General features: G+C 43.0%; 2 protein-coding genes across 3 annotated transcripts in view; both read left to right on the top strand.

The window, feature by feature from the left end:
- The window catches only part of LOC128015297 (interleukin-2 receptor subunit beta), a 31,780-nt gene extending 13,529 nt beyond the window's left edge, over positions 1-18,251 (top strand). Inside the window, exons 2-11 of one of the 2 annotated variants that reach the window (XM_052599011.1) lie at positions 12,139-12,245; positions 13,125-13,222; positions 13,802-13,940; positions 14,149-14,233; positions 14,353-14,455; positions 14,645-14,775; positions 15,332-15,527; positions 15,608-15,713; positions 16,016-16,100; positions 16,182-18,251. In XM_052599011.1, coding sequence (XP_052454971.1) covers positions 13,159-13,222; positions 13,802-13,940; positions 14,149-14,233; positions 14,353-14,455; positions 14,645-14,775; positions 15,332-15,527; positions 15,608-15,713; positions 16,016-16,100; positions 16,182-16,826 — 1,554 coding nt within the window. In that variant the 5' untranslated portion in view covers positions 12,139-12,245; positions 13,125-13,158 and the 3' untranslated portion in view covers positions 16,827-18,251. Of the gene's footprint in view, positions 1-12,138; positions 12,246-13,124; positions 13,223-13,801; positions 13,941-14,148; positions 14,234-14,352; positions 14,456-14,644; positions 14,776-15,331; positions 15,528-15,607; positions 15,714-15,991; positions 16,101-16,181 lie in introns of both variants that reach the window. The other variant, XM_052599010.1, reaches the window with a different exon arrangement.
- A 657-nt stretch (positions 18,252-18,908) lies between these two features.
- The window catches only part of LOC128015295 (transmembrane protease serine 6), a 30,650-nt gene continuing 26,986 nt past the window's right edge, over positions 18,909-22,572 (top strand). Inside the window, exons 1-2 of the mRNA XM_052599007.1 lie at positions 18,909-19,108; positions 19,249-19,378. Of these exons, the coding sequence (XP_052454967.1) occupies positions 19,052-19,108; positions 19,249-19,378 (187 nt within the window). The 5' untranslated portion in view covers positions 18,909-19,051. The remainder of the gene's footprint in view (positions 19,109-19,248; positions 19,379-22,572) is intronic.

Below are 22,572 nucleotides of genomic sequence, written 5' to 3'. Positions count from 1 at the left end.
GTGTGAGAGAGAGAGAGAGAGAGAGAGAGAGAGAGAGAGAGTGTGTGTGTGTGTGTGTGTTGGAGTGTATGTGTGTGTGTGCATGTGTGCGTGCGTGAGTGAGTGTATGTGTGTGTGAGAGAGAGAGAGAGAGAGAGAGAGAGAGAGAGAGAGAGAGAGTGTGTGTGTCGGAGCTGTGGTAAAACCACAAATGTTTTTTTTCCGACCTCTATCTATCGATCACCAGTATTTGTCCTGTTTTACTTTAGGCCTGCCCAACTTGATCAGAAACTCTTTCACTTGTGGTTGATGGATGTTATTTGAGGTTTGACTTCTTGTCAGATGTTAAACTGGTTTTGTAAAATAAAAAATGTGGGCCATTAGTTTGTCATGAATGTTTTTGAGTTGAACAGAAACTCTTTTACTGGCAGCAGAAACACATGAGCGGTATAAACTAGACTAAACTAGTCTCTCCTGCAGTGATGGAGGAAGTTCAGCGCATCTCTGAATGATTTTAATTTAATTTTGATTTAATGCTGTAGACAGGAGCTGAAAGGTCATTTTGAAAAGTGGTGAAAGTTTGTCCGGTTTCAGTTTCACCTGTGAATGTGGGTCTCAATTCGAATATTTAAATTAGCCAAAGTGTCAGAAAACCAGTTTGACCCAGCGAACAGAAATAGGCGAACGAAACTGTGCCTACTTTCATAAGACTGATATTAAAATATCTCATGTTGTTTGTATACAGATGTGTTATAAACTATGGCCTCAGTGGACCCTTTAGTTTATTTAATTTCTGCATTAACATCTTCATCTTCAACAATATCTGACATCATTGATTTGCTAAGGCAAGTCGGTTTAATAACTAGTGTTTTATGTGTCCAAAATCTCATATTTTTGCCTAACTTGACAAAAAAGTACAGCTTGATTGAAATTACACTAAATATCAAAATGAGTAAAAATTTTCTATTTTAGTAATAGTTACCCTGATTCACTCAAGTTTCACCTTAAGCTCTTCACTAATGCTCAGGGTAAAAGAAGTACACCAACTTTTGAAAAACTTGATTAGTGATCTTTGATGTAATTGATTGAAATAATTCATATTGGTTTTAAGACCTGATCTGACTCAAATGCACCCAAACAAACAGAGAATGCCCTGCTAATATTCTTACAGGACATTATTCATGCATTTATATGAACCCTAAAACACAGTTCAAAATTAAAAAAACAGGTAAAAAAACCTGTAAAAACAGTACATTATGCCCTATTTTTATGGATTTATAGTGCAGGCCAGGGTGAAAAACTCTAGTCAGAAATAACACTTAGTCACATGGTTTGAATTACGCATCACTCACAGATTATGTTCCGTCTATATCTAAGTTTGCTTTGTTGCATATGACTGTTATAGATTCACTGCATTACATCTGTATAAAATAGACATCACATGTTTCTTCTTCATGGCATCCTCCCAGTGTGGCTCTCAGTTTCACCTTTTAAGGCAATCTTTACTGATTGGGAGCGGAGTATTTTTTTAATGGTCAGAATGGAAAAAGTAGTGGATCACTTCTTATTTTATCTCCTTCACCCACATCCTGAAACAAACTATATGATGCTATTCAGCCCCGTCAAATGTATTTCTGTAGTGCTTTTTGCAATACAGATTGTGTCACAGTGATAAACAGGAAAATAACAGAACTAATTATGGAAACCATAAGGTGGGCGAGGTGTTAGGAACTACACTATTATAACCCCTACAAACGCATCTCAGTAAACATATGCACTTTAAAAGTGACAGACATTTAGATGTTCATAAGAGATGTTTTCTCTGTTTTGGGAGAACGGACATTGTTAAATTAGACCTCTGTTTAGCTATTGCACCAAAATTTGTTAAATAATATATTTTAGGGTTGGATAATTGTATTATTCTTTATTATTCATGCAACAATGCTAATTACTATAATAGTTTACATTAGTAAGCATTTACGATAATACTTTGACATGCGTCTGCATGTTTAATATTATTATACTGCTGTTTTTGATAGCATTGATACAGTTTCATACGGATAATATCACAATGATTATTGAATTTCTCTTACTCAATGCAGTATCCTGTCAGCAATAATGTGCCTGTGCTCTCTGTGCTTTTATTTTTATTTAGAGAACACTCCTTATATATATATATATATATATATATGTTTTTTATTATTATTCACGAGTTCACCCTTACATCTAATCTGAAGGCAAATAGTAGGCATATTTTGGCGTGCTGTCCTGGGGGAGGGGTCCGGGCCCGGAGCATAGCCCGAACCCAAATAACTCCCCCTATCCCAATTTGGGATAAATAGATTAGAAGTGAGGAGTTGGGGTGGAGGAGGGTTGCCGAAAAACTGTCGTGGGACAGGAGGTAGGAAGACTGGATATATATACGCGTGCGTGCTATAAGATGATTAGCTAAACGAGATGCACCTGTACCAAATTGGATGATTATCTGATCGTGCTTCTCCCGAACTTTGTTAATAAAACCACATTTCACGAGTTCACCCTTACATCTAATCTGAAGGCAAATAGTAGGCATATTTTGGCGTGCTGTCCTGGGGGAGGGGTCCGGGCCCGGAGCATAGCCCGAACCCAAATAACTCCCCAAAAGAAGCTTAAAGCCATAGGACAGCAGCCAGAGAGATAAAATTTAGTTGCCCCCCAAAATATGCGTGTTGGGAAGAAAATGCAGAGCGACCTGGAGAGCCCGTGCAGTGTTCGACGAGAGCTGCGGCTCGCAACGTCTTACTAGCGAGCCCTCCATGCCGCTTATGGGAGGAGCACAATGCCAGATATCAAGAAATGAGGGACTCTTGCTGCCTCCGAAGGGAGCTGCGGCTCTGCTGCACCGGAAGGGAGAGTCCCTCTTGCGGCTGAGTACGAGGCGCGGTTTGTTGCATCTGATGGAGGGCTCTCACTGCGACTGAAGGGAGCCAGCGACTGTATCCCATCGGGAGGGAGATCCCTGGCCGCCATAGAGTATGCAACATAACTCGGACGGGGGGTTCACACTGCGACCGAAGGGAGCCGTGGGTCTGCTGCACCAGAAGGGAGAGCCCCGTCAGATGCTAAATAGGCAATGAGATTCGAGCCGCGGTTTGGCGCGTCGGATGAAGGGCTCCTAATGCAACCGAAGGGAGCCAGCGGCTGTACCCCATCGGGAGGGAGATCCCTAGCCATCGTGGAGCATGCAACATAACTCAGATGGGGGGTTCACACTGCGACCGAAGGGAGCTGTGGGTCTGCTGCACCGGAAGAGGAGCCCTAGTCCGATGCTGAGAAGGCAAAGAGACGCGACTGTTGGAGGGACTCCCGCTGCATCCGAAGGGAGCTGCGGCTCTGCTGCACCGGAAGGGGGAGTCCCCCATTGCGGGTTTATGGAGGCACGTTTTTTTGCCTCTGAGGGTTCTCCCAGCCTCCGTAGGGGGTTCGCAACTCTGCAGCAGGAGTGCTGCCCCGGAGGGGAGAGCCCTGATTGACGCTAACTAGAATACGACTGTTGGAGGGACTTTTGCTGCGTCCGAAGGGAGCTGCGGCTCTGCTGCACCGGAAAGGCGAGTCCCCCTTGCGATGCGAGGCATGGCTTGATGCGTCTGATGGAGGGCTCTCACTGCGACCGAAGGGAGCCAGCAGCTCTATTCCCCCGGGAGGGAGAACCCTATCCGCCCTTGAGCATGCAACATAACTCAGACGGGGGGTTCACCCTGCGACCGAAGGGAGCCGTGGGTCTGCTGCACCGGAAGGGAGAGCCCCATCAGATGCAGAATAGGCAAGAAGATTCGAGGAACGGTTTGATGCATCGGATGGAGGGCTCCTGCTGCGACCGAAGGGAGCCAGCGGCTGTGTTCCCCCGGGAGGGAGATCCCGGTCCGCCCTTGAGCATGCAACATAACTCAGACGGGGGGGTTCACCCTGCGACCGAAGGGAGCCGTGGGTCTGCTGCACCGGTAGGGGAGCCCCGTCCGATACGGAGTAGGCAAGAAAACGCGACTGATGGAGGGACTCTCGCTGCGTCCGAAGGGAGCTGCGGCTCTGCTGCACCGGAAGGGAGAGTCCCCCTTGCGACTGTATAAGCGGCTTAATTTGATGCATCGGATGGAGGGCTGTCACAACGACCGAAGGGGGCCTGTGGCTCTGCTGCACCGGGAGGGATACCCCCATCTGCCGCTGAGCGCGCAGCGCAACTCAATGACTGATGAAAGGCTCACACTGCGACCGAAGGGAGCCACTGCCCAGCTGCACCGGAAGGGAGAGCCCTGTCCGATGCTGAAATAGGCAAGGAGATTGTAACGATGGCTGGAGGGCCCTTACTTTGGCCGAAGAAACGATAACTGAGAGGCTTCTATTAATCAAGTACACAACATGATTTAAGGAGGAATAGTTTTTTTTTTATTTTTTTTTTATTTATTTTTTTAATGTCTGATGAACAACAACCGAGGGCATCTATCGGATTATGTGAGAGGCCCCTTTTGAGCTGCTTAAGATTAGGGCCGAAACGATTCCTCGAGTAACGCGATTACAAAAAATGATGTAGGCAAATTCCTCTGCTTCGAAGCCTCTTTTAATTTATTCTAAATCTCACGTCAGGTTCTTTCGCAATGATTTTTTTTTTTTTTTTTTTTTTTTTTTGAATGAATTAATCAAAATAAGTAATTGCACTTACATCCGATTCACGAATTAATAGCTCTAAATATTAAGACGGAACAGTGTTTAAATGTAAATCCTGCATGTTCTGTGCGTCTCTGTTAATGAATGGAGCAGGAGCGCGACTTCCTTTTTCACACACACACTGAAGCGCACATTACGCTCACGGTAATTTCTGCGTCTGCTGTCTCACTAAATAAGGACTTGAACACATGAACAACATCTCCAGAACTGCTCTGACAGTCAGTTCATGAGCATTTGACTTTAAGTAAAACTAGCGTCACATCACATACACAGAACTGAAAAGGTACGTCAACCCGACTAAATAAAGGTCCGGGGTCCTGACATTTTATCCTACCCATCGGATTTACTGTGCATGCGCACATCAGTATAATTAAGCAAAAACACATTTTGTAACTCGATTAATTTTTTTTTTTTTTTTTTTTTTTAATAATTATTTATTTATTTATATCTATATAACATATTTTATAATACTGTATTTATTTATTTATTTATTAAGGAATAATAGCTGGATTGATTTGAGGGCATGAGATGGTCGAGTGAGCAACTGACCTGCAGACTGCGCATGATATGTTGCGACAGCTAAAAAATACGCGGCTGTGAAGATCAGCATCCAGGGCGCCCCAATAGGGGCATTGATTCCACTGGGCTACGCGTACTGCACATTTGGCTGAAAATAGCTTGTGGTAAGTATAAAAATGGGTTCCGCCATAAGACAGCGCGAGTTCCGCGACTATAGCCAGATAGTCATTGAGCTCGCGCCGTCTATAGGGAAAAGCAGAGCAGATTACCTCCGTATAGCGGCTAAATGCGATCGTGAATTCGGAAAAAGAAAGGGGGCGGGATGAACTGGGAGTCGAATTTTTTAAAGTTACTGAGAAATCTCCGCAATCTATTTGTCGGTAGGAATCAGCCGGAGGGAGCAGAGAGAGAAGAGAGGAGAGATCAACATCCGCACCTGCGAGAATCTGTGATTTGATGGAACTAGGCACGGGGGGTGGTTCCATAGCGGCGGCATTAGGTGGAGTATGTAGAGGGGTCGCTGTGAATAGAGTATACTGCGGTTTAGCTTGGGTAGAGGAGTTGGAAGGAAGATGAGGAGGGGCCATAACCGTTTGCGGAGGCATCCTCACGCACGGATTATCCCCTGGAGCTGGGGTCGGCCCGTAGGGAAAAGGATAGAAGGAGAAAGGCGGAAATGAGGGAGGGGTTGCACCCGTTTGCGGAGGCATCCTCACGCATGGATTGAACCCCGGTGCTTGGGGAAGCCCGTAAGGAGAGGAAGATGGAAAGGAGGAAGGAGGCCAGCCTGCTTGTGTTGCTAGCTGAGGATTCCCAGCTTGGGTGTCTGCAACTGGGGCTGCTGGCCATTGGTGGGGAAAAGAAAAAGTAGAGGGGTAAAAGTAAGGAGGCTGAGCTTGAGCGGCTAGCGGAGGCAGCCTCGCGCTAGTCTTTGCAGCCGAAGGTAAAGTAGAAAGCAGTGGAGGTTGGAAATTCGCGCCCGTAGGCACTGTTGCATGCGGCGAGGCAGCTGAAGGAGCTGCAGAGATAGGTTGTGAAGAGGGAGGCAGTGCGATGGGAGGAGCGGCCGAATTTGGGGCGTGGCCCCGACCTGCTGATGATCTGCTATGTCCTGACGCTTGGGGGGAGCCGGAACTTGAGCTGGAAGAAGATGACATTTGTGTGACACGTTGTTTAGACCTGTGGGCTTTGGTTACCTTTTTGGAGGTAGGTGGATTATTTCCCAGTGTGCTATAAAGCTCATAGAGTTGAGCTTTGCTCATGTTGCGAGAAAACCTGACATCTGAATTTGACAGCGCTTGTCTTAATCCTGCGACGGTCCATTTTCCAATGGGTGGGATGGATGGTGAAGCCGATGCATGTGATGTTGATGGTGATTGGATTGGCTGTCTCGATGGTGGAGGTGAACGGAGACTTCGAGGTGTGTGCGTATCCGGCCTATTTCGTCTTCGCCCACGCGCTGAGGCCTCGGGCTCGGCGCTGCATCCCGGTTGAGAAGGAGGTGCCATGGGGTCAGCAGAGGAAGCTGCTTTAGAGCCGGTGGCTTGCTGGGGAGCTTCTAGCTCATTGTCTGAAGGGAAGAGTTCGAGTTCCGACATCTGGCGGACGAGTGGATGCCGAAAAACTGTCGTGGGACAGGAGGTAGGAAGACTGGATATATATACGCGTGCGTGCTATAAGATGATTAGCTAAACGAGATGCACCTGTACCAAATTGGATGATTATCTGATCGTGCTTCTCCCGAACTTTGTTAATAAAACCACATCTGTCAGTTTAAGTCCTGGTGATGCAGTGTTGCCAGGTATTACTACAGTGACAAACAAAAATTATCCCCGAATGCCAAACAAACTAAAATAATCAAAATCTTGTGTTTTGGAATTCAGTTAAAGATATAGTACAGACCAAAAGTTTGGACACCCTTCTCATTCAAAGAGTTTTCTTTATTTTCATGACAATGAAAATTGTAGATTCACACTGAAGGCATCAAGGGCTATTTGAGCAAGAAGGAGAGTGATGATGACCTGTCCTCCACAGTCACCGGACCTGAACCCAATCCAGATGGTTTAGGGGTGAGCTGGACCGCAGACAGAAGGCAAAAGGGCCAACAAGTGCTAAGCATCTCTCGGGGAACTCCTTCAAGACTGTTGAAGACCATTTCAGGAGACTACCTCTTGAAGCTCATCAAGAGAATGCCAAGAGTGTGCAAAGCAGTAATCAAAGCAAAAGGTGGCTACTTTGAAGAACCTACAATATGACATATTTTCAGTTGTTTCACACTTTTTTCTTATGTATATAATTCAATATATAATTCCACATGTGTTAATTCATAGTTTTGATGCCTTCAGTGTGAATCTACAATTTTCATAGTCATGAAAATAAAGAAAACTCTTTGAATGAGAAGGTGTGTCCAAACTTTTGCTCTGTACTGTATATAAACTGAAAATTCCCACTTTATTAATTCCCTAAAAAGGTCACATTATCTGGGAGAAACAAGTGCAAAGCCGCTTATAATAGCTGGATCTGGCAACACACAGCTCACAGCCGGCTTGGACCTGCAGCTCAGAAAGACTATAATCTTATTACTCAGATCAAGTCAGTTCAGTGCTGACTCATTTGAGCCTGATTCCATTCGTGTGTTTGCTCTCGTCTGATGGCGTCAGTGTGCTCATGATGACAGGTTTCTGAAAGTGTACTGTGGCTGATGAATGATGTCATAACTGATGCAGTTTCTTCTCAGAATGGTTTTACTATGAAAACTGGTACAGTCGATACCAATTTAGAGATGCGTTGCAGGCATGAGTTTTAGTGAAGTGCAGTGGAGCTTCAGGCCCTGACTGTGGAAACACAGCACTATTCTGGCCTCGGTGCGACTGGCCCGAGGATGTTAGCCCACCGGCCGGTTTAAGCCCTGGCTCGCACTGACCCCACAGTGGAAATGCGGCTACTGTTGCCTTTGGCTTGCTTAGTTGGGGGTACAATTTCTGGCAATATCGTCAATTTAATTGCACAGACAATTAATCAGCTATTATGTTCTATTGTCCTCTTGCAATTTCGACAGATTTTTCAAGAAGGCTGAGATCGCATGCTTGTTTGTGAAGTCTGACTTAATTCTTGTGAGCAATAAATAAACTTTACTTAAGAACACCAGGCCGTGTTTGTAGTGAACAGACACATTAGCTGTAGCTCGATTCATTCACTGGAAGATTAGTGTTTTAATGCATCGAGTTCAGCAGCTGTTTGTGTCTCTCGTCGCCTGTGCTTCTGTCTTTCTACATTAGGATAGCAGCATATAGACGAGAAGAGACCATCTATATTTATTCATGTTGAACCAAAAATGCATTCGGCTTCACAGAAACAGATTAATCATACAGCTACTGATGGAGTTTTGTTTTCTGAAAGAGTAAAATGAGAATATCTGTTTCTGCTGCTCAGTCTCACACTGACACGAGAGAAAAATAACAGGTGCAGCCCCTCAGATGTGCGGGAACCTTCAGACACAAGAACACAGAGAAGATTGTAACAACAATGAGTAGTGCATAATAATTAACTCAAATGATATATAGGGAATTTGAATAATTAATCAGGAATATGATTAATATATATCTCAGATGACAGTTACATTAAATTTTATTGATTATGAAAAATAGCTCAATTGCCTATACCAATAAATAATCACAGGGCACTGTAACTTACTCATTAATATGTCAATATTCCATTCTTCATATCAATTGTTGTGATATCTCTTACTGTAAATTACTGCAAATCAAACAGTGGTTTGTCCAACAAACCAGATTGACCTATCAATTTTCAATAAAGTTATCACTTCTTATAATTCAAGGAAAAATATTCTCTGGCCATGAAAACATTATCCTATCCTTAGTTTCTAAATTTAAAGCTTGTAGCTAAAGATCAGACATCTCAGTGACTCGTAATGTGAGTAGGGTGGAGTCCAAGCCAATCATGGATATAGGGTTTTTAATAATTAAACTAATAATACATCGAAACTACAAATCACACGGAGTAAATATGCGTACGACAATACAGACAGTAAACTTTATACAAGACATAACGAGATCCAAATAAGGGAGAGAGAAAAAGAGAGAGAGAGAGAGAGAGAGAGAGAGAAAGAGAAAATGGAGAAAGCGAGAGAGATCACAGAATGAGCTCAGGTATGAAAATCAGTCAGTAACCTTTTTGGAAGCCAACACCAATCAAATCACAGCAACACTTTAAAGCAGCATTTAAATCTCCATAGAAAAGTGATACTTGCAAAGTGTCCAATGTGCGTGAGCTGGAGACCGACATGCGCTGGATCTTTTGAAAACAGCGTGCGCGTTGGATCTTGGCGTGAGCGTGGAGCCACGTGGTCCTTTGTGGCAAGGGGTGTTCGTTCATCTTCCGGCTGTTGCGGGATCACGCGGTATTTGAAAGGTTTAACAAGCAATGTTCCAGAATTCGCCTTCCTTGTGTGGAGAGGCGAATAGTCGAATAAACTTAGTAAAGAAAAGAAAAGAAAACAACGAAAACGAAAGCTTCCGAAGGAGCCATGATAATGGCTTCCCCCTCTCAGTCCCTGTGCTGAGGGGGACGGCGATATGAGCGCGGCCCAAGGCGAGTCAGCGTAAGAAGAGAGAGGCGGGCCTTGTTCGGTCGACTCTTATAGCTTGAGATAGTTCACGCCTCTGTTCGCGTGAACAACCAATGAACGTCAGCGATCTGCAGCGGGAAAAGTTCCTTTGTCTCTGTGGAAACAACCCCCTAATGATTTAGGGCTTGTCACATTTCAATAGGGATATTCTAGCAAGTTCGTAATTCCAGAATAATAAATTTTTCATTACTTTGCTTTAGATAAATGGGTCTGTCAAAGCATGACGATTACAAGAACACCAAACAGTACATGTATATAACTGATAGAAATACGAAGTTACATTCAAATGCAGAATTACACACATTTAAAGATTAACACACGCTAATAAATTGCAGATAGTCCCAATTTATATGGGAAACATCTAATGTACCAAAAAGAAATACGTAATACATTTAGAAAACATAAAAACAAAAAGGTAATGGTTTAGAATGCATTGGGAAAAGAAACCAGTGATTTGGCTTCTCTCCTGTCCTGTTGCCCAGGGGTCATAAAGTTTATATGAGCTGCAAAGGAGTGGGGCTTACATAAACATGACTATTTTTGAGAGAGTTAAAATGAGGAAAAACATTTCCAATTTATAGGCTAGTAAAATTATAATCCTCGCATAACAAGGATTAACCATGGTACACACAAAAAATATTCAAAATACATATTATTAATAAAATGATGAAGGTAAGGAACTTCTAAGAAAGGTTTCTTTTTGTCTCCAGTCTCTTCAGGAATGTGGTTGGGGGTTGCGTATCTCCTTTGAGGCTCGCACGGGTATCGTAAATAATTTAAGTCCAGCCAGGCTGGCGCCAGGCCAGGCATTTAGTGCAGAAAGGTTTCATTTGTATGCCTGAATTTAACCGATGAATCGATGACCTGCATATGCGTTACAAGATAGAACCATAGATAGATAGATAGATAGATAGACAGTCAGATAGATAGATAGATAGAAAGTCAGATAGATAGATAGATAGATAGAAAGTCAGATAGATAGATAGATAGATAGATAGATAGATAGATAGATAGATAGAAAGTCAGATAGATAGATAGATAGATAGATAGATAGAAACAGTCAGATAGATAGATAGATAGATAGACAGTCAGATAGATAGATAGATAGATAGATAGACACAGTCAGATAGATAGATAGATAGATAGATAGATAGATAGAAAGTCAGATAGATAGATAGATAGATAGATAGAAACAGATAGATAAGATAGAAACAGATAGATAGATAGATAGATAGACACAGTCAGATAGATAGATAGATAGATAGATAGATAGATAGATAGATAGATAGATAGATAGATAGATAGATAGATAGATAGATAGATAGAAAGTCAGATAGATAGATAGATAGATAGATAGATAGAAACAGTCAGATAGATAGATAGATAGATAGATAGACAGTCAGATAGATAGATAGATAGATAGATAGATAGATAGATAGATAGACACAGTCAGATAGATAGATAGATAGATAGATAGAAAGTCAGATAGATAGATAGATAGATAGATAGATAGATAGATAGATAGATAGATAGATAGATAGATAGATAGATAGATAGATAGATAGAAAGTCAGATAGATAGATAGATAGATAGATAGATAGAAACAGATAGATAGATAGAAACAGTCAGATAGATAGATAGATAGATAGATAGATAGATAGATAGTCAGATAGATAGATAGATAGATAGAAACAGTCAGATAGATAGATAGATAGATAGATAGTCAGATAGATAGATAGATAGATAGAAACAGTCAGATAGATAGATAGATAGATAGATAGTCAGATAGATAGATAGATAGATAGAAACAGTCAGATAGATAGATAGATAGATAGATAGTCAGATAGATAGATAGAAACAGTCAGATAGATAGTCAGATAGATAGTCAGATAGATAGATAGATAGATAGATAGATAGATAGATAGATAGATAGAGCTGTAAAGGGGCAGGGGCATAACCACAAACTGTGGTTGCTTCTCTCGTTTAAAGCTTCTCGGAAATGTGAAGCTTTGGCAGCACACACACACACACACACACACACACACACACACACACACACGCACACACACACACACACACACACTTATACGGTTTGTTGGTCTATCAACACATGTGTGTGAGTGTGAGCTGCTGTGTCTTTGGTGTTAATGGCCAGGAGTGTGAGTGTGAGTGAGGGAGAACACTCCTCCTACATGCTTCTCGTTTCCTGCTCAGTTTCCTTCAGTGTAAATGACACCACAGCCCAGCGCTGGTTAATCCATGTCCTACTTCACTACCTGTGTGTGTGACAGGAAGGGCTGAGCTCTTTTACCCTGGTGTATGTGTGATCGAGCTCACAGACGAGAACATGGGCGAGTGACATCGCAACGCTCAGAGCTGGGACGTCTCCGCTCCACACGTATGTAACACACTTTTATTCGCTCTGAGTCTCTACACACATGTGTCAGCATGAAGCTTCTGCTCGAACACTTGAGTTTTTAAACTTAAATCATATACGCCTATGTATGAGCTCTCTGTACAAAACTCTATTTTGATGGAGATGATGACATTTGAAATGAATGAACATCTGATGTAATGAAGCAGCATCATACGTTTCCCTTCTATGGTGATTAAAGATCAAATATAATATGATAAAATATTTCCATTCCATTCGTGTCATTTCCAAGTTTTGACATTTATTTGAAATATGAGTGTGTTGATTTAATAGTTAACCTTAACCCTAAAGACTTAGTGCTGATGTTTTTTTTCTTTTCTCCATTTTATTGATGATTATTATCTACAGTTTAAACAGGAAGAAAAGAAAATCAAAGACTTTCAATCAAAGATATTTGAGAGCTCAAGTTATAAGGCTTCCCATCGAGTCTGTCACACTTCTCCATGCGTTTGTTCAGTCATGTGGTTAACAGCCGTTTATCTTATTAACATGCTCTGAATCACACATTAAAAGCTCTGTGTCTCATATCTGAGTCTGTGGGTGTATGACCTGTGTATTTGCTATTTTCTGTCTGTGGCTTTGGGTTTTTCCACCTGTTGAGTGTGTGAACGTTTGCTGGAGGAAAATGAATGCATGCACTCTTACCTGCACTATAATAAAATCCATAAAATAGGACACAATGTACTGTTTTTTTCTTTTTTTCTTTTTTTACAGGTGTTTTACCTGTATTTTGAAGTTTATTGCATTGCATTTTAGGGAAATGTATGTAAAATGCATATGGTTTATTTTTCATTCTCTGTGTGTTTGCCAAGAAAATAAGAAACAATTCTCTGTCTCCCACAGATTTTCAGATGCATACTGGGATGAAAACGGCATCATGCAGACTCTGGCGATGATGATGATGATGATGATGTCGTCATATTCAGCTCTTGCAGATCAAAGTAAGAACTCCTGATGGGCTTTGTGTTTGAGTTGTGATCTGTATGTGTGTGTGTGTGTTTCTAAATATGTCTTGTTAGTTCTGACAAAACCAGCTATACCGCCGTACATGGTAAAAAGTAACGGTCCCACTACTGAGCCTTGTGGTACTACATACTAAACTTGGACCGTACTGCTACAAATAACAGTCAGATAAATATGATTTGTTAAGATTGATCTCTTTTGATATATTTCTAGGTATAGGGTTTAATACAAGTGAAACACACACACACACACACACACACACACACACTGTAAATGTGTGTACTTTTCACTTCAAAACAAAGGTTCTTAATTGGCATTGATGAGTCCATTAAAAAACCCTCAACATCCAAAAAGATTTCCATTGCAAAAAAAGGGTCTCTAAAATGTAAAAAAGTTTCTTTAGATTAATAAAATAAGCAGGGTTCTTTTATGAACTACTCTTTTCTGTACAGTTATTTGGGGAACTAAAAATGGTTATTTTGTGGCATTACTGTGAAAACAGTCTTTTGCAATCTTTATTTTTAGGTTGAATTGCTCAAAAGTTGCTCTTTCTCTAGGTTTAAAGTGTTATAATGATTATTACAACACCTTCACATGTGTTTGGGACACCTCAAATCTGGACGTGATCCCTCCGATCCGACCCGAGACCGAATGCTGGATTACAGTATCAGTTGAGAAGAGGTCAACTCGTTTGAGGTATATAGCTTGTGATTAAACAATCAGCCTTTATATCTTACATGATCCAGAACTCGTGAATGTGGAACAGTTTTCTGTTGCTTCTTTAGTGTCTAAAGAGTTTTATGATTGATTTCATGATTAGTTTGTGAGGTAAAAGTGGAAAAATGTATGTGTATGTGCTTCATTTTTATATGTGAAATCAATTCTTCAGTTTCTGTGATTTCAGTAATTTGGAGAAAAAGGACGCAACTTTGATTGCAGACCCGATGCAGCCTCACATACGCTCTGCAACCGTGGTCTTTCAAAGCAAGGTGACTGATGCCACTTAAGTTAATCTGACGTCTTGTTGATCATCCAGCAATGAGTTGAAAACCAAAGCAAACTTGTGACGTGTCATACAGATGCATTATTTCTTTCTTTTCTGCTGCAGAGAGGTATAATAATTTCAGTAGCCGAATTGCATGAAGAAGTCCGGTGTAAAAACTACACAAATCCTGTGGCTGAAATAGCAAAACATAAAGCAGCAGTTAGTGGTGAGTCAAATATAATAACTCATGCACACATTCTTGAACCGAAGCTAGAGAGTGTGTCAGTGTGTGAATGATGAGTTCATTAATGAGTGAGAGACACTTTGTTATGCTTCTGTTCCTCACAAACCGGTTCTGGCTCCAGTCTGAAATAAACTGTTTGCTTGAGCGATCGTGTTGTGTTTCTGTGTGCAGCTGTGAAAGTGGCTCCTCCTCAGAAAGTGGACGTTCACGGGGGCAATGTTTCTTGGAGTTGGGATTCTTTAAAACCCTTTTTAGATGCTGAGTTTGGGGTCCAGTACAGATCTGCTGCTCAGAGCTGGAAGGTGAGAACATCAGCCTCTCCTTTAATTCCACAACAGAAAGTTCATTTTTGACAGTTGCTTATACATTATTTCTGAAATCAGGGATAATTTTTTCTAAACTTTACACATAAAAAAAACAACAATATTTCACTCTCCAGTTACACACCGATGCCAAACACGAGAATCTTGTGCATGTCCAGTGTGCTCATAAATACTGTTTACAGCACATTCAGCAATAACTAAAGAGCTGTAAGTGTTTTCTGATGTGAGCTTGATCAGGAAATGAACGGCAGTGTTTTCCAGAACTCATGAGCTGTCAGTGCTGAGTGTCTCATGTTGAGAAAAGTGTTCTGTGTTTTTCCAAAATGTCATTATACAGTTGCAAACTGATAATATGCTTGAGGTTTTGCAGACTTGGTTTGAAGAGATGTGTTACTATGTACTTTAGTGTTTAAGTGATTGTAGAACAAACTGTTGGATGAGTAGATGATGTGCATCTGAAAGCAGATTCTGTGTTTTGTGACTCTATCAGCGTTCATCACAGCAGAAATGATTGATTCTGTCAATGTCTGTGTAGGATGTGGAGGATATTATCGTAAAAACTACAGAACCTGAATTGGAGCTGCCAAAGGACAATTTACTCTTAAATCATCAGTATGTGATCAGGGTGAGAGTCAGGTATCAAAGGGAAGACATGCCCAATGCTGTGTGGAGCGACTGGAGTGAAGAGTACAGCTGGACGTCTGATGTGGGTCAGACACCCCAAACAACAGGTAACACACACCTGTCTGACACACACACACACACACACACATGTGCAGCGATACTCTAACGCTCTCATCTGCCTCTTCAGAGATTCTCCCGCTGGATTCTTCGAAGGCAGGAATCATGCTCTCAGGAATCACTCTGGCCATCATATTAATCCTCACTATTCTCGTCAAGTGCAAGAGAACCAACAGGTGAGTGATCACAAACAACAGCTACAACGATAACCATAACCATAACAACAGTGATAACCATAATGCAGCTAATAATAACTATAACTATAATGATAACTGTAATAATGACTAACTATAATGACTATAAAGCAACAAACTGACTCATGTCCTCTCAACCTAAAAACGATTGTAAATGATTTATTGAAGTGAGAACGTGTCAGGTTATACGAGAGACATTACGTCTGTTATGATCTGTTACAAAGTGTGTGTTTGAGCACTGAATGAGTCATGAGCCACAGGAATGTGGCTGGTTCATCTTTCAGGGTCCAGAAGAAGGGCTCCACGTATATTCCTGATCCCTCCAAATTCTTTGGTGATCTGAACTCCAGCCACAGAGGGAATTTCAAGGTGAGTCAGACATACGTTAGCTTTCGTTCTGTTCAGTTCTGTTCTGTTCTGTTTGTCATGACCTCACGTTCTCTCCATCAGTCCTGGCTGGGGACGGTTTCAGTGCACGAGAGTTTCATCAGAGTGGACACTGAGTTCATCAGTCCGGTCGAGGTCGTGAAGCTGCAGGACGCCTGCGATTCCCGAAGCACACACAGAAACAGCGGCAGTCTGCAGGACACATGGAGCGACAACGTCAAATTCTCCAACTTCTCAAACTCCACCTACTTCCTGTCCCAGAGTTCCAAGGGGCCGAGCGACACTCTGGAGCCCTGCTCGGCGCACTCCTCCTACGGGCCAGCGGGGGGCGTCAGTGGCTCGGAGACGCTTCCTCAGCGCATCGCCGAAGAGATGGACGGAGAGGAGCTGGAATTCTCTCTGAAGAAGCTGGAGAAGCTGCGCCAGGACACGCAGAGTCCAGATTCAGGTTTCGCCGGCGGAGCCGAGGATAGCATGGAGGAGACGGAGCTGCCCAGTCCTCTGTGCTTGACCCTGACCCCTCTGCTGCCCCAGGATCTGCCCACGCCGCAGCCGAGCAGACACCCGCTCCTGGACCTTCAGCGCATGGATCTGCTGCTGCGACCCAGCTGCACGATACCTGGCTTAGACCTGGACCTCCAGAGCGGCTGTGGGCTGATAGAGCCCTCTAGTGACGATTACATGCCAGTGAAAAACGTGCAGCGTTAGTGTTGAGGGCCAGAACGGATTTAACGTTATCAGATAGAAGCACGCTTTGGGCTACACAGAAATTGACGAGCTCAATCTAACTGCGGTGAAAATGAGGAAGTTTGAGAGCTAGTTTTGCGCCGTCTGTCACTGCTCTGAAGCATTCGTTCTGTCATCTTCTGCTCATCCTCATTCAGTGAAACACAGCGCTACAGAAAGAGATTCAGTGTTTCAGACTATGGGCAGCTGTTATGATACTTATATGAGACCCTGAAGCACAAAACCAGTCATAAGTGTCAGTTTTCGAAATTGAGATGTATGCATCATCTGTGCGCTGAATAAATGATCTCTCCAGTGATGTGTGGTTTGTTCGGAGGACAATATTTGTCTGAGATACAACTATATGAAAATCTGGAATCTGAGGGAGCAAAAACATCTAAACATCTATAATATCTTTAAAGTTGTTCAAATGAAGTTCTTAGCAATGCATATTACTAATCAGAAATTAAGTTTTGATATATTTATGGTAGGAGATTTACATAATATCTTCATGGAACATGATCTTTACTTAATATCCTAATGATTTTTGTCATAAAAGAAAAATTGTTCATTTTGACCCATACAATGTATTGTTTTCTATTGCTACAAATAAACCCCAGAGACTTAAGACTGGTTTTGTGCTGCAGGGACACATAAAGTTTACAATTTCATTGCATAGAAAAGAGCAACGTGGACTTTCTGTTAAACATTTCCATTTGAGTTCCAGAGAAAAAAGACAGTTCTTCAGTTAAACCGCTTAACGGTTAGTCATCTAACTTTACTTTTTAAGGCTAGATTGGACTCATTTGAATCTGAAATTAGACTGCTTATCACTTGGTTAATGCTAACTGGTCAAACTGGCTCTCAACACCAGGGTTTACTGGTTTGGAATGACGTAATGGTGTGTAAATGATGAGTTTTGGTGGTTGACACGACAGGATCTGCTTGTGTGTGTGCAGATGATGTGTCTCAGTAGGTTTGTGTGACGTAAATGCAGTCACAAAGGAAACACAAAGGACCACTTCCTGTTTCTTTTCACAAAAATTCTAAGATTCAGTTTACATGGAACGACTCTAAACTATATGTTTAGAAAATGATTCCTTTCAGATGAGATGACTTATAACATTCTTCACCCTGAATATTATCGTAATATATCATTTCTATTTATAAGATGTTTGGCAGCAGGGACATTAAGGCTAAAATGAGAGCGAAACAAGTGAAACGTTGTTTTGAGTTGCTTGCACTTATCACAGTTATTGGCATATTATGATATTTTTATATATAATTTCATGTCATGTGTTTGATTTCTGCATTGAAATGTATGTTCAAAACGATGTCTGCTGTTTTGTTGAATGTAAGAGAAGCCAGTTTGCTGCTAAATAATATATTAAAGCATCTTTGTGCTCAGACTGTTTCTGATTGGTTGACTGACAGTTAGCCTAAAGCTGGTTAGTGTGGGTTAGTTAAGACTGAGTAATGCTGTTATAAGTGCCACTAAGAATGAGGATGACAACAGATAAAAGTATTATGGGGTGTGGCAAGAAGTGTGTTTAATAATAAATAAATAAATAAGGTATTTGTTGCAAAACAGAAATAGAAATTGCAACAACCAATAAATCTGGTGAAAAATTGATTTGTGGGACGAATTCATGACAATATTATTGCACTTTTTTAATAAGGAACCCCAGAAACTGAACAGGTCTGGGTGAATAAACAAAAAATATTTCTTATGAAATGTATTTTTTCACAGGTTTAATATGGGTAATTAAAATGCGTGAACTGAAGTATCACTCGAGCACATGATTGCTCCAAGAATTTACTTCTGTCCAAGAAACAACTCAAAAGGTAAGGCCGTAAGCTGCTCGCGAGTCGACAAGCATCACGCGCGCACAGGTCAGGTGAGACCCCACACAGTGACGTCACGGGCGTCGCGCAGGTGAGCGCGGGTTGCTGGGTGTTGCCTGTTGCTAAGAGACCCGTTATTCATATGCTCTCACACAATCTCTTATTTAAATGAAAGCTGCGGCTGACCTCAGAGCAGCCCATTATTGATCCTCTGCGACCCTTGGACCGACAAACACTGCGAGTCCCTCAGAACATGTGAAGAGCCGAGCTTGTGTGAGTCCTGCTGAGAACAACCTCCAGAATCGGGACCGAGAGTCTGACACGGAACCGAGGATGAGCGCGAGATAACGGTCCGGTTCGTGATGGAGCTCGGGAACGGAGTCAGATCGGATCCGAATCGAGAGCGCGCCAGAGACACTGTGAGAGAGAGAGAGAGAGAGAGAGAGAGAGAGAGAGAGAGAGAGAGAGAGAGAGAGAGAGAGAGAGAGAGAGAGAGAGAGAGAGAGAGAGCTCTGAACGGGTTCTCTCAGTATTCCTGTGTTAATCTGTTTATCCACAGATTCCTCGCGCGGATCCGGATCAGAACCAAAAAAGGAGGAGGAGCTTCCCGAAATGGCCGATTGTCCTCATCTTCACCATCATCATCCTCATCTTGGCAGGATCTTCATGTCTTATCTGGTTCTTTCTAGGTGAGGAAAGAGTCACCCACGCGTTCAGCAAGTGTCAATACAGCGAAACTAAAACTAGTTAGTAGTGGATTACAGATGAAACAAAATCAGTTTACTGTTAAAGTCAAACATATTAACAGAGGAGTTTAGTTCAGGATAACAATGCATTAGTTTTGTGTGTGTGCACACTGTATACACACACGCACACACACACACATGTCATTACTATAAAATACTAAATAAAAAAAACTCTTTGTAAATGTGTAATTCAGAATAAATTAGTGCACATGTTTCTAACTGAAGTGATGGAATAACAGTGATTACAGTTTTTTTTCAGTCGCTAACAAGCATTTGTCCAAGCAGTTGTCACTTTTTCAAAACTCTAAACACAATTAGCACAGCATCTGTCTATTGTGGCCATACCATTCACACATTTCATGTCGTTTTCACACAATATGGAGTCATTGAACACATTTCCACAATGCTTACATTTTCTGAACAGACAAGCTATACCTCCCAACAAAATTATGGATCGCTTTTGTAGTATTTACAAATGTTAACACACAACATCACACAATAGCAAAAACAATGTTCCAAACCTTAGATACAGTATAAAAATCTATGCTTCTGCAATGATATCAGTTCAAAAACAGTATATCTTAGCTGATTTATGTTGTGTAAATTGGGCCAACCACAACTGATTCCAATCTGGCTTAGACTCAATGGCAGGGGTTATTTTTTTCTATTACATTGACACTTATACAATAAAAGGACTTTGAAGAGTGATGTTTTTGGAAACAGAAACAGAAAAAGACAAACACTGTAATGTATGGACAAGGAAGAGTAAGAGCAAGGGGCCCAGGGAGAAGAGCAGGAGCAGTGAGAGGAGCAGTGAGAGGAGCAGGAGCAGTGAGAGGAGCAGTGAGAGGAGCAGGAGCAGTGAGAGGAGCAGTGAGAGGAGCAGGAGCAGTGAGAGGAGCAGGAGCAGTGAGAGGAGCATGAGCAGTGAGAGGAGCATGAGCAGTGAGATATGCAGTGAGAAGAGCAGGAGCAGTGAGAGGAGCAGGAGCAGTGAGAGGAGCAGTGAGAGATGCAGTGAGAAGAGCAGTGAGAGGAGCAGTGAGAGGAGCAGGAGCAGTGAGAGGAGCAGTGAGAGGAGCAGGAGCAGTGAGAGGAGCAGTGAGAGGAGCAGGAGCAGTGAGAGGAGCAGGAGCAGTGAGAGGAGCAGTGAGAGGAGCAGGAGCAGTGAGAGGAGCAGTGAGAGGAGCAGGAGCAGTGAGAGGAGCAGTGAGAGGAGCATGAGCAGTGAGAGGAGCACTTAGAGGAGCAGGAGCAGTGAGAGGAGCAGTGAGAGGAGCAGGAGCAGTGAGAGGAGCAGTGAGAGGAGCAGGAGCAGTGAGAGGAGCAGTGAGAGGAGCAGGAGCAGGAGCAGTGAGAGGAGCATGAGCAGTGAGAGGAGCATGAGCAGTGAGAGGAGCAGTGAGAGGAGCAGGAGCAGTGAGAGGAGCAGGAGCAGTGAGAGGAGCAGTGAGAGGAGCAGGAGCAGTGAGAGGAGCAGTGAGAGGAGCATGAGCAGTGAGAGGAGCACTTAGAGGAGCAGGAGCAGTGAGAGATGCAGTGAGAGGAGCAGGAGCAGTGAGAGGAGCAGTGAGAGGAGCAGGAGCAGTGAGAGGAGTAGTGAGAGGAGCAGGAGCAGGAGCAGTGAGAGGAGCATGAGCAGTGAGAGGAGCATGAGCAGTGAGAGGAGCAGTGAGAGGAGCAGGAGCAGTGAGAGGAGCAGGAGCAGTGAGAGGAGCAGTGAGAGGAGCAGTGAGAGGAGCAGTGAGAGGAGCAGGAGCAGTGAGAGGAGCAGGAGCAGTGAGAGGAGCAGTGAGAGGAGCAGGAGCAGTGAGAGGAGCAGTGAGAGGAGCATGAGCAGTGAGAGGAGCAGGAGTAGTGAGAGGAGCAGTGAGAGGAGCAGTGAGAGGAGCATGAGCAGTGAGAGGAGCAGGAGCAGTGAGAGGAGCAGTGAGAGGAGCAGGAGCAGTGAGAGGAGCAGGAGCAGAGAGAGATGCAGTGAAAGGAGCAGTGAGAGGAGCATGAGCAGTGAGAGGAGCAGTGAGAGGAGCAGTGAGAGGAGCATGAGCAGTTAGAGGAGCAGTGAGAGGAGCATGAGCAGTGAGAGGAGCAGGAGCAGTGAGGAGCAGTGAGAGGAGCATGAGCAGTTAGAGGAGCAGTGAGAGGAGCATGAGCAGTGAGAGGAGCAGGAGCAGTGAGGAGCAGTGAGAGGAGCATGAGCAGTGAGAGGAGCATGAGCAGTTAGAGGAGCAGTGAGAGGAGCATGAGCAGTGAGAGGAGCAGGAGCAGTGAGGAGCAGTGAGAGGAGCATGAGCAGTGAGAGATGCAGTGAGAGGAGCAGTGAGAGGAGCATGAGCAGTGAGAGGAGCAGGAGCAGTGAGAGGAGCATGAGCAGTGAGAGATGCAGTGACAGGAGCATGAGCAGTGAGAGATGCAGTGACAGGAGCATGAGCAGTGAGAGGAGCAGGAGCAGTGAGAGATGCAGGAGCAGTGAGAGGAGCAGGAGCAGTGAGAGGAGCAGGAGCAGTGAGAGGAGCAGGAGCAGTGAGAGATGCAGGAGCAGTGAGAGGAGCAGGAGCAGTGAGAGATGCAGGAGCAGTGAGAGATGTAGGAGCATTGAAAGGAGCAGGAGCAGTGAGAGATGCAGGAGCAGTGAGAGATGTAGAAGCAGTGAGAGATTGTTTTTATTTACCCCCCCCCCCCCTTTTTATCTGGGCTTTTTGCTGTTGTTGTTTTTTTGTTCAGAATGCTCTTGTGTGTTTCATGGATATTTTGTTCACTGTAGGCAATACTGTCAAACCTGTTCTGTTCTATCATACCGTGTTTCTACTGTACTGCCTCCTGCAGTAAACAGTAAAGGGAAAAATAGCTTTTTACTGGAATGCTTTTGAATGTGAACATTACTGTGCATTTGGACATACAGTTCCTAACCAATAAATTTAGTGTAAAACAGTGAATTGCATGTTTAGCATGCAAATACCTGTAAAACTGAAGCATAAAAGTCTATGCAGTTTTTGTAATATCAACAATATCCAGTATTTTGAAACCTGGTGTACTTTGATTGACTGCATGTATCTTTTGAGGTGAAAACAAGTGTTATTCTTTGACAGGATAATTTAATTTTGAGTCAGATTTCCAGTGTTTTGGTAAAGTTGGTG

The sequence above is a fragment of the Carassius gibelio genome, chromosome A6, assembly GCF_023724105.1.
Source record: "Carassius gibelio isolate Cgi1373 ecotype wild population from Czech Republic chromosome A6, carGib1.2-hapl.c, whole genome shotgun sequence".
NCBI lineage: Eukaryota > Metazoa > Chordata > Actinopteri > Cypriniformes > Cyprinidae > Carassius > Carassius gibelio.
This window is presented reverse-complemented; position numbering and strand designations above follow the sequence as displayed.